Source organism: Nanorana parkeri, unplaced genomic scaffold (assembly GCF_000935625.1).
Source record: "Nanorana parkeri isolate BGI_ZX_2015 unplaced genomic scaffold, ASM93562v1 scaffold2387, whole genome shotgun sequence".
Lineage (NCBI taxonomy): Eukaryota > Metazoa > Chordata > Amphibia > Anura > Dicroglossidae > Nanorana > Nanorana parkeri.
Window position 1 is genome coordinate 9,568 of NW_017308655.1, and position 12,248 is coordinate 21,815.

Consider the following 12,248-nt stretch of genomic DNA (forward strand, 5'->3'; position numbering starts at 1 on the left):
TACAGCTGCCAATTGCCAGTAAAACTTATTTTCTCACAGCACATCCAATTTCTCACTGCAGATACTAAAACAGAGCTACCGTGGGCCTTGTGTATAAAATGTAGAGGGAAGGAAATTGGTAGTAGTGTCAGGAGTCATGTTTAACCTCCCTGGCGGTATGATTATGTCAGGAATTTTGTACCACAAGCGGTACAATTTTTTGCATGGAAATTTGTTGTTTGTATTGTAGGCCTGTAATTCTTAGTAAATCTTAGGAATAACTCACCTAAATCTGTCCAAACATGAATTAGGCCATATATCAAGACTAGAGATCTTCAGATAATGCCCCACTCAAGTCAATGTAGTGTATGCATGGTCATCAATGAAGACAATTTCACTGCTGAGGATGCAGATCATGGCTCTGGAACTAAGGTAATTAAACATCTGGAGCAGAGAAGGGTTGGCGTCGTTTAGTTTAGGAGTGCTGGGGCAGTAAGGGTTAGTGATTTTTAGTGAAAGGTAGCTATACTCTAAAGCCAAACTCTGGGCTTGGGAACCCACCCACACCAACTGTGCTTTACGACCTGTAGTTTTTTGCAGCAGCTTGCATGTCACAGGTAAATGACTCACAAACATTGCAGATCATGGTGGGAAGGTTTCAGCAGATATGTAAGGGGATAATTAGGCACATGAATTTAAGCTGCAAAATAAGTAAATCATATTTTGTTTCAACACAGCTTGCTGCTTCACGTTAAATAGTTACTGATCTTGTTTATTAAAAAAATAAGCCTTTAGTCTATTTATAAAAGAATTTAGTCAATTTATTAAAAAAAAAAATAAAATAAAATAAAATGATAAAGATCCAACACAGCACTCATGATTTGCTGAATGCATGCAGATTTCTGTTATTACCTTTAGACATCTTACTATAGGAGCATTTTACTCACAGAAATCCAATTATTTTGCATATGTAATGTGATAACACTGGATAGTAAAGGAATTAGTAGAACAATATGCAGATTTATTGTGAGCAGAAATGTTAGTACTGTTAGAAAAATAGCCTAATAGAGGATTCTCATGTATAGCGGTCATTTCTTTCAGATGTAGAAGTAGTACAACTTACTCCAGACTACCCAAATCCCTACCCTTATCCATCTTGCAATGCTCTTGTTTGGTCACAATTACAACCATTTTCTATGTCCAACCCCTGGGGATGTCCAAAAGTGAAAACATTTTAAAGGGGTTGCTATTGCAATATGAATATTATTCTCTATATAGATAATATGGTCTGCTGGCCCTCATGATCGCTTTTGGTAGTTTATTGTTAAAGTGCCCTAAATCCATTATCAAGCCAAATGTTTTGTTAAAGGGGATATAGAAAGAGGACACATTTGCAAGTTTGTTCTAGTGCACATTCATTTTCTCTTCCTCTCAGTAACTTTTCTATATTTAGTCTACATTGATTTACCAGAGGTTTGGTTTTATGCCAGCTAGTGAAACCTGATAATTTGGAGGGAAATTATTGGGAAGTTTCAGCAACCTGTCATTATTTATTGCACCACCAAACCGTCTATAGACAAGAGAAGTAATAACGGATACCTGCCAAGAAAACTGGTAAACTTGGAGTTGTAATGGGTTCTATCTTAGTTGTATGGGTTCTCTGTCTGAGAAAGAGGACATTTTGCTTTTGTGTTCTGGAGCGGTCTTTGGTTAATGCCTTTATAAATGCAGAGATGAGGACCTTGAGTCAGACTCATTTATGCCAGTATCACTAAGACTGGCAGGGCTTTTACTTGGGGTTTCTCTCCTAAGCATTACTGATAGTGTCCATGAAATGCTTTAGGGCACAGATTGGCTAGATACTGATAGACCTGGACGTTGCTTGATGTTGGACATCATGTGTTATTTCCTACTGATTAAATGCTACTTCCTCTGGCATTCCATCCTACAATTTTTTTGCATGTAAAAACTGTTTCTGACCCCCACATAACCTCACAATAAAAAATGTTCTCATGGTTTTCCCTCAAATGTATAAGCTTAAAAACATGACTACTTTTTTAATGAATCCTTAAACAAGTGAAAAACAACATAATGTTTTTTTCTCATATAACTCATCACTTGATGAAGTTTAGTGCATCGTGCATACCATGTTTGCTCTTAGCAATACAATCCCTGTTGGGACTGAACAGTTTGCTTCCAGGATGTAAATCTATTTTTCTAGCTGCATTTAAAATTGGGTCAGATTCAGATGACCTATATGAGGACACGAATTAAACTAGGGCTTCCTCAAACATTCTTGCCTTGTTTCCCTGGTGGGAGTTGAATGGCTTGGCTGTCAATCTGCCAGTTTGGTGTTCAGACAAAAGGTTAGCTGTACAATTTTCACAAATTAGACAGACAGACTGTTTACTGTCACCCGGCATGGCGCTAAATTCACAGTCTAAAAAAAAACAAAAAAAATTACTAAGTAATATCTTCATTTGTTTTTGTAATTCAGTATCTCTGTTTACAAAGAACATCTGGTATTACATGGAATAATACTTAACCAAGAGCTCTAATTTAATTAAAAAGCAGGATATTGTTTTAGCATGGGGAACTTTTAAAAATAAAGGAATACAATCGGCTAATACTTTTACATCTTTTATTGCACTGAGAGAGATGCTAACATTGAAATTTTTAGCCCTCCAGTTTGTACCTCTAGTGGCATAACTAGGATTTTGAAAGATCACGGGGAAACCCAAACATTTTTTGGAGGGAACAAACAACTTGTGGTATTGTCAGATGGTGGACACCCCACTTAAAATTGGGTGGGTTGGTTAGATAATGCTTGAGATACACCTGCAAGCTGTAGCCACTGTACGAATATGCTACAAGGTAGTTAGGTCTACTCAGCACTATGCTACGATAATGGCCACAAACTTGCCAAGTAGTGTTCGTTCCTCCACTACTCCTGGGTACAGAGCTGTAGAAAATAATTTAGTCTTTGAAAAATGCTGCACAGTATTACCTTCGGGTTGGTTAGTTCCATGCTGGTCCATGCAGCTCTTATGTCGATCTTATAGAAGTATGCTTTAGTGGACGGAGGAAAGAGCATAGTGGGCTTCTTCTGAGAATATCTCGCTGCCACCTGCCAACCAAAAAAGATGACACAGTTTTTAAAGCCCATTTCCACCTTTGTGGAGATATTTAAAATGAAAAAACGAAAAAACATATGCCAGCAATGGACACAGAGTGTTCATGAAGCAGGCATATGCAGTAGCTATATATGAACACAGAAACATTTGTGTTAGTGTTCTTATTCATATCCTCATAAAAATGGCCACCTCTGTGCTCTGTGTAAATTACAACTGAGCTCTCTCTGAGACCTCCACCCCCCATTAATTAGTATTCATAGATTCATAGTGGCAACCCTCCTGGGCAGTGTATTGTTTTCCTTTATTTATTATTTTTTTGCATCACAGAGCTGCTGAAATCCTCCATCTTCTTTCAGACACTTCTGTCTACATGCTCTAACTCCAGTGGCAGCTACACGTCATTGTTTTTGACTGGCTTCCTCATAGTGAGGGCGGTGGACCATGCCTGTGCAATGTGTAATACAACTGTAGACAGTTGTCACCCAACAATAGGAATCACCTCAACACGGACCTTAATAGTAGGATCACCAGGAATTATTTTAATGAAAGCTGCAGTTTTAAAAGGATTGAAAATGACTGTTTAAATTACATTATTTTCTAAAATCTTATATCAGAGTTTAGGGATTGGGTTCATATATGCTCAGTGCTTATAGTATTAATACTTTGTGCAGGTAAATAAGTATACAGTTTGCATATTATATTTAGAATGAACAAAAACAAAGTATGATATACATCAACATTATTGAAATAATACACTACAAAAAGATCATATCCGTGATATAATAAAAAGTATCACTTACGCAATAGTTAACATAATCCATATTACATTATTTACAGAGCTCTGTTTCTGATAAGTAGTAAAAGCAAATTGATAGGTAAAAGGACCAACCACAGACGGCCAAAATGTATCACAGTTCCTGTGGAAACTTATCGCAACAGCTGCCAACACCAGATTATAAATTTTGCAGCAAAAAAAAATCAAATGAAAGCAATCATTTGTTTTTCCAAAGTTTACAAAACCTGCAGACAAATATGTTTTATTCAATTTATTAACTCACATCTGAACACAGCCTATCTCCTAAAACCTGGATTTTCTCCTGTTACCTCTCCGACAGCGCAAAGATGGGGAAACTAGGTTGTCTATTTAATTCCTCACTTCAAATATACCATTGCCCATCCTGTCACGGGTCTCCAGTTTTGCAGGGCAGAAGGCATACATCGGCATCAAGGGGGAGAGGTTAGAAAAGGGGATGGGTGCTTAGCTACTGACCTTTGACAAAAAGTCTACATTTACATATGTATAACAGTGCTGTTTAGTTTCTCTGTTTTAGGGACAAAGTATGACAATTACACTGTAACACCATGCCTGCATGCTTGAAGAATGAAAAGGTTTAATTACTCCCTAATCAGTTTTATACGTGTGAAGGGCAGAAAATGAAAACTGGCCAAGTCATAGAATGAGGAACCCTATTAAATGTTTCAGAGGGAGACTTATCCCCCTCTCTAGCAAAGCATCTACTGTACAGATTGCCCACTAATTGCCTGCAGTTTATGTGTTTATATAAATAAAGAGGTTGAAACCAACATAATGAGCACACATAATAATAAAATCACTCTGGGTGTGTTTTTTAATAATCATCTGCAGTTTCCAAGTCTGTTAATGGGGCCCCCATGCCTCTTGCAGTCCTCCACATGGATGATTTCCATGTATTAAGTTATGTGTGACCAACTCTTAACTTTTCATAGCTGAACAGACTTAAATCAGAATGAAAAGCTGTGCCTCATAATGCAGGGGTGCTTTGTTTATTATTACTGTGTGATCTTTGGTGTTATTATGCATTGGAGAGGACAGGTGCAGATTAGCTCCTGGACTGCACTATAAAGAGTCAATTTATGAAAACAATTTGCACATATTCCCCCAGCAAAACTGCATATACATTCATTCTGTGCGAGTTAAAGCAGAAGTTAAGTGGTTTGGTAGGAAAAAAGCAAAGCATATTGGCACATTATGGCCAATTTACTTGTAAAACGATCCTCTCCAGCATAGCAGTGTTATCTTCTCCCAGTCTTCTTCTGGGCTCAGTGTCTTCAGCCTCTTGATTTGCCGGTCGGCATGATATAAATCCTGCACCTGCACACCGTTACAGTTACTTCATCTCGGCATGCCGGGTCTGTTCAAATTGCTGACAGGCAGGAAGAAGATTTTTGGCAGAAGAGACTTGCACAGTCTCTTCTGCTAAAAAAAAATTAAAAAACCTGTAAGTAATTTTTTTTAAAGCAAACTTTACTTCCGCTTTAACAAGCTGTTGTGAGAATGGGTCAAAATCGAATGTAGTAGTAAAAAAAAGTGAATGCAGAAGAGACAGGAAAAGCAGAAATGGTATGAGAGCTCTTCCCTGTGGCACTTTGCAAGTCTTCACTCCAGACTGGGTGGCCAAGGGTGCACTGGGTGTCTTTTAGAAGACTAGCAATATCCTGATTGTATTTAGTGAGCTCTTTCTTTGGAATTCATATTTATTTTTTTCTTTAAACTGGAGTGGTTCTTTAATGACTTTGCTGTAGTATTAGATCTGACTTGCCTCTCAGATAACAGGAAGAGTAGAAAATTTAAATATGCTTATTAGGGTTTTTTTTTTTTTTTTGCATTCCTCTGGATCAGGGGTGTCCAAACTCCATTTAATCATGGTTGCCCTCAAAGGTATCTATGAGACTATATCAATGTATCTAATCTTTATCATAATTGCCTCTGCATTCGATTATCACTGGTATTAGTAATAACTTAATACCTAGATCTGAAAGTAAAAGTCTAGGAAATGGCCTGGTGGCATATGTGCTCTGGATCAACAGTGGGTAACTGTGGGCATAGCATTCTGTTTTTAGATTTTTCTTCTTTCTTTTTTTTTCTTATCTCTTATCTCTATAGGTTGAACTCGATGGACATATGTCTTTTTTTCAACCTGACTAACTATGTAACTATGTAACTATAGTAGAACTCCTAAAGTAAAATATATGAACATGGAATGTCGTCTTGTGCATGTTGCTATTCTTATCCAGTTGTACTAAACGTGATTTCAGTGGCCGTATTTGGCAGGTCTGCCTTTTAAGGTCACAAGAATGCCAGTGTATCTGTAATGTGTGTTTTGGAAGTAAAGTTTATAAAGGAATTCCAATGGGTTATGTTGTCAGTTTCTGGGGCTTGTAGGCTGTTTTAGCTGTAGATTTAAGACATCCACTGCAGCCTCTGATAACCACTCTGGATTTCACGCTACAGTGATATACTTCTGTTATTATTTCTAAAGCTATAACACAGCTGATGATTACTATACCAGTTTTAATTTACTCGGTTTTAAAATAGCTCTTATGATTTTCTATGCCAAGAGCTGTGTTTCTGTTTTAACAGCCTGGGCAAGGACTTCCTTCCTTGAAGAGTCTTGCCACCATTCTCTTTTACAATTCCAGTTGGAGGAAATGCTGGCCTCTCCCTTCACCACTGTGTTGTCTATAATGTCCAAGGACACTTTACTGTTAGAATGTCTGGAAATGTAAATAGATAAGGGTGGAAAGAGACATATCAAGTTTAACTTCTTACAGATTCCACATTTAATACCCCCCAGGACAGCTGTGGTAAATTTTCCCTTACACTGGGAAGCCAAATTTCTTCTTAACCCCACAAACGTAGTAACTTGAATCAAAATATTATCATATTAATCTTTAGTTTTAACTTTGGATGCATTTAGTTGTAAGAAATACATACTATGCTTATAGTCTTGCTGTGATGGATTAATAAAGAATATTGAAAGGGCTAAAATATTTACCTTTCATGGAGAAATTGTTGTTTCACAATCCCTTTTGTGAGTATCCACCCCTGCAGCAGAGACCACATGAGGGGAGGGAGCTTGGAGCAGCGTTTTCTCCACAAAAAGTACCGTTTTTTTAAAGACTGTTTCTCCATGTCCACAAGACTGTCAACATACATTTGTGTTAACATTTCAGAACAGATCTGCTTTAAACATTCTGAAAAACCCCCTTCCTGTACTGATGGTAAAATCTTCTTTTCTCCATAACACAACCGATGTCCTATTGTTCTTTTTACGGTTCTTTGGGTAAAAGGTTTATCTGCCAAAAATTATATTCACTTTGGATATACGTCTGGATATAAAGGCAATCACCTCTTTTGTTCCAAACTAAACAAGCACAGTTTTTCTAATCTTTTTCTGAAAGTGAGGCATCCTGTTCCTTTCATTAAGGATTTGTGCACATGTGGGTTTGTGTTTTGTGAAGGTTCTGGGATGCAGTATTTGAATGTTGAAGCTATTTTTGCTAGATGGATGGATAGACAGGTAGACGGGCAGATGCGTAGAGGGGTAGATCGATAGATAGATAGATGTGTCTAAAGTAGGATATACATGGTTAGAATTTCTAATTAGCAAAATTGAATTCGGAACGTTTGTTCGACTTTTTAATCGTTGATGCGGTGAAATCGCTGATTTCAACCGCAGTGACGAAAAAATTAGAAGGAGCATGTTGGAAGATTTTTCTGTATCGAACGAAATTCTAACAGTGGATGTGGGTTTCGTTTGGGAAACTCCATTCATTCCAAAGTTGAATGTTAAGTTAAAATCAAACAAAATTTCAAATGACAGTTGCCAAGCCTCTGATGGTATTATTGACCGTTCCAACGGGATTTTTCGCATGGACACACAAGAGCTTTATTGAAAAAGGCTAGAGATCCCCTCTCTCTCTCTCTCTCTCTCTCTGATCCCAGACCTCCACTTCTGCATGTGTAGGGTCAGCAGAATTCCTAGCCTATTGTCAGGGCTGGAATAATGGTCCAGGTGTGGAATCCCTTGGCAGTGACGAACAATGTCCAAAAAGCGCAGTACAAAAGGATAATCCAAGTTCACAGGAGGGAGCTGGTTGTTCACCATGAGGTAGAATAACTCAGCAATGAGTCAAGGCTCTGACCAGCTTTAAATACACAGGGAACCCAGTACCGCCCCCTGGCTGCCGGGGCAACCAGGAAGCTTCCCCAGTCAGAGTCCAATCACAAGGCTGAGGGCAAGTGGTGAAGGCTGAACTCCTCCCCCAGCCTGAGTAGCACCTGTGGCTTGGAATAGCGCAGGCGCACTACGCTCGCACGTCCGCGCATGCGCACTGGCCACACCAGCATCAGATGCCCTGCCAGGGGGAGGAGGAGGAGCTACCCGTGCCCGATGCCTGCGAACCTGACAAGGAACGGCCCCCCTGGGTCCCTTACACCTATCTAACAGCAATGCCATTTACAAGCACAGCAGCAATGTGGTATTAGCAACATGTGGGGCGCTGAGTAGAAAGGGATTGCGGCCTTGGGGAAATAGCAGTAGAACACCATAGTGCAGAGGATAGCAGGGATGAGTGAAGACTTTGCAATAAGAAGTATCTTATGCTTTATAAGCTCAATAGGGTGAGGTGGGATTGGATGGCATGGAGTCTGTCCAACATGGTAGTGTCAGAATGTGAGGCCATTAAAATCTTGAGTTTGGCTTCATATCCAGAAAAATTGCAATAGGATGACTGTACAGACATGTCAGCATATGATAGAAGGCTTTTCTTGTAATTATTTAACATCACAGCACTAGGCTAATGCCGGAAGATAATGTTAGATATTTTATTGATGCTTTTATAGGTTACATTGTGCTTGTATTGTCAGCCAGTTATGTCACGTTAACCGTAATGAATGGAGTATAAAAACACACAACCGAGAATACAAATGACACCTGTCATAAATTAAAGGGTGTTAGCACTGATGTTATTGCTTCATGTTAGTTTATCCTTATAATGTAAACAATTAGTGACAATAATGTGAAATGATCTTTAACACCTGCTAGCCTTGTATACAATTACAAGAGAAATTGTTTCTTCCCTCCCCCAACTGTTTTGAGCCTTCTCTTAAACTAATTAACTAGGATTTGAATGGTTCATGAGTGTGTAATTACTTTATTGATTAAATTCTTTGACAAAAGAGTTCTCATTTATTTTCTTCCTCAGGAAATGACCTATTTCTGGTTGCTGTGCATGAATTGGGTCATGCGTTAGGATTGGAGCACTCCAATGATCCAACGGCTATCATGGCACCATTTTATCAGTATATGGAGACGGACAACTTCAAGCTACCTACAGATGACTTACAGGGAATTCAGAAAATATATGGTATGTTCATAATGAGCCATTTGACTTATGTGCTAGTTTCATCCCTCTGCCAACATTTGTGGTGTTTGTGTGGTTTTCTAAAGGTTAACATTGACTTTGGTGGATGGGGAATGCTTCAGTAATCAGTTATACTGTGCCTTAGCACTAGTAAATTCTAGGATATATAAATGGACCTTATGGGCACATAGTTTTGATGTAGCCAATCTACTAATATTATTATTATGCAGGATTTATATAGCGCCAACAGTTTGTGCATCGCTTTGACAGATTGGGGTAGGGAGTTCCAGAGAATGGGAGACACTCTTCAAAAACCCTGGAGGCGAGCATGCAAGGAGCTGACGAGAGCTGAAGAGCAGGAGGTCTTGGGAAGAGTGAAGGGGGTGGTTTGGGTGATATTTTGAGATGAGGTGGTTGATGTCGGTTGGGGGAAAGTTGTAGATGGCATTGTAGGTTATTGTTAGTATTTTGAATTTAATACATTGGGCAAGTGGGAGCCAGTGGAGCGATTGGCAGAGGGGGGGTGGCGAACGCTGATCAGTTGGTAAGGTGGATGAGTCTGGCAGCAGTATTTATGATAGACTGAAGGGGGATAGCCTGCTTAGTGGTAGGCCAACAAGGAGGGAGTTACGGTAGTCAAGGCGAGATATTACAAAGGAGTGAATTAGATGCTTTGCAGTGTCATTTGTTAAAAAGGGACACATTTTGGAAATGTTATGGAGGTTGAGTGAGCAAGATTTGAATAGTGATTGGATGTGGGGCTTAAAGGAGAGCTCAGAATCAAGAATTACGCCGAGCAACCTGACTTGATAGGAAGGGTTGATTGTTGTGCTATTGATTATGATGGAGAAGTCTGGAGAGGGGACCTGAAGGAGGAAATATTATAAACACTTCTGGAAAGATTTAGATTAGGGAAGTGGTGTGACATCCATGTTGATATGTCAGAGAGTAGATTCGTGATGCATGAGAAAACAGAAGAGGTGAGCGGAGGGGTGGAGAGATATATTTGGGTGTTGTCCACATAAAGATGGTATTGGGAGCCATGGGAGGTTATAGTCTGACCCAGGGAGGAGGTGTATATGGAGAATAGAAGGAGCCCATGGACAGAGCCTTGGGGGATCCCTGTGGATAGAGGAAGAGGAGAGAAGGAATTGGAGCTATAGCTGACACTGAAGGTGTGCTGGGATATGTAGGCGATGAACCATGAGAGAACAGAGTCTTGGGGATCAAGGGATTGTAGTTTATTGAGGAGGAGCAGGTGGTCAACTGTATCAAAAGCAGCATAAAGGTCCAAGAATATGAGTATAGAGTAATATGCCTTTGGTTTTAGCAGTTAGTAGATTGTTAGTAAGTTTTAGAAGGGCAGTTTCTGTGGAGTGTTGCAGACAAAAGCCAGTAAGGTGGAGGCTCAAGTGGTTGTAGACCAGGCGTTCAAGAAGTTTGGTGGTAAATGAGAGCAAGGAGATGGGTCTCAAATTGTTCAGACTGTTGGGCCCCATTGAGGGCTTTTTTTTAAATGGGGTTCACCAAAGCATGTTTTAGAGGGGTAGGAACGATGCCAGTGGAAAGGGAGAGGTTGAAGATGTGAGTAAGAGATTGTAGAATAGAGCTAGAGGCTGACCAGAGTAGTTGTGAGGGGATGGGATCCAGGGGGCAGGTAGTTCAGTGGGTATTCGATTTAAAGAGTAGCAACTTTGTCTGCAGTAATAGGATCAAATGAAGAGAGTATTGAATGTGGTGGTAGACAAGGTATATTCAGAGGGGCAGATGTCTGGACAGTGCCAGCCTTAATGGCGAATTGTGTCAATCTTGTCTTTGAAATGATTGGCAGTCTCCTGGGCTGTGAGTGAGTTGGTTGGGGGAGGTGGCGGGTACGAAGTAGGTAGTTAAAGGTAGAAAAGAGTTGATGGGGACTGGATGAAAGGGTGGTAATAAATGTGATAAAATAGGTCTGTTTTTACTGTATGGAGGCAGGTACTGTATTTTGGAAGGGTGAGGTCTTGCAGGGATTTGGATTTACGCCATAGTTGCTCAAGAGCGCGACTAGGTCAGTTGAGTCGTTTAGTGTCATCTGTCTGCCAAGGCTGTAGTGGACGGGGCCTGATTCTGTGAGTGGTGACTGGGGCAAGTGTGCCCATACAGGAGGAGAGTGAGCTATTGTATAGAGAAGTGGCAAGGTCAGGCAGGAAAGGGTTGTGATTTTTGTCATGGTTTTCTGTTGCAGAATAAAGAAGAGAAGGGTTACTAGATACAGTTGCTTTATGCAACAAGCTTGCTTTTTCTGTTCTTACCTATGTTCCATTCCTTATGATGAGAAAAAATGTCCAATGTAGCATATATGCAGAGCTGTGTTTCCCAATCATTTTTTTTGTTTGCATCCCTTTCAATGAAGGGTCAAAAGGGCGTTTGTTCGACAATAGGGAGAGACCGGCCGGTAATGGAGCTTGAATTGTGAAACTGCAAATTAGTGTTTTTCAAATTCATTAAAGCATGTGCCCCTCTGGACCTTTTCAAGCACCCCCTGGTTTAAGGTACCATATCTCAAATACCTCTTGACATTAGTACCTGTGTTGCCAAAACCCCTTAATCAAATAATCTCTTAAGATTTTAATTCAAGTATATTACATAATCTTAAATATACTTAAATTCATTAAAAACTATGCATGATAACATTGAATCCACTCATTTCTACTCATAAACATACTGTAAATTGGTTCAGCTGGGGTACTCCTTCCAAAACTTTAAAATGTTAATTACCAGTGCCAATAGTAAATAAAAGTAAATCACCGGCACACACTTGAAGGGTTTTTAAAGTATTGATATGTTTATTCAATACCCAATGTCACATACTGTCATACGGTGCTAACGTTTCGGTCCGCACAGGGATCCTTCATCAGAGCGACCGTGACGATCGTCACTGTGACGATCGTCACTATCGCTCTGACAAAG

At 39.7% G+C, this 12,248-nt stretch overlaps 1 protein-coding gene across 1 annotated transcript in view; it reads left to right on the forward strand.

The window, feature by feature from the left end:
• The first annotated feature begins 7,634 nt into the window (after positions 1–7,634).
• Positions 7,635–12,248, forward strand: part of LOC108801563 (matrix metalloproteinase-16-like) — a 55,064-nt gene continuing 50,450 nt past the window's right edge. Inside the window, exons 1-2 of the mRNA XM_018573454.1 lie at positions 7,635–7,679; positions 9,116–9,302. Coding sequence (XP_018428956.1) covers positions 7,635–7,679; positions 9,116–9,302 — 232 coding nt within the window. The remainder of the gene's footprint in view (positions 7,680–9,115; positions 9,303–12,248) is intronic.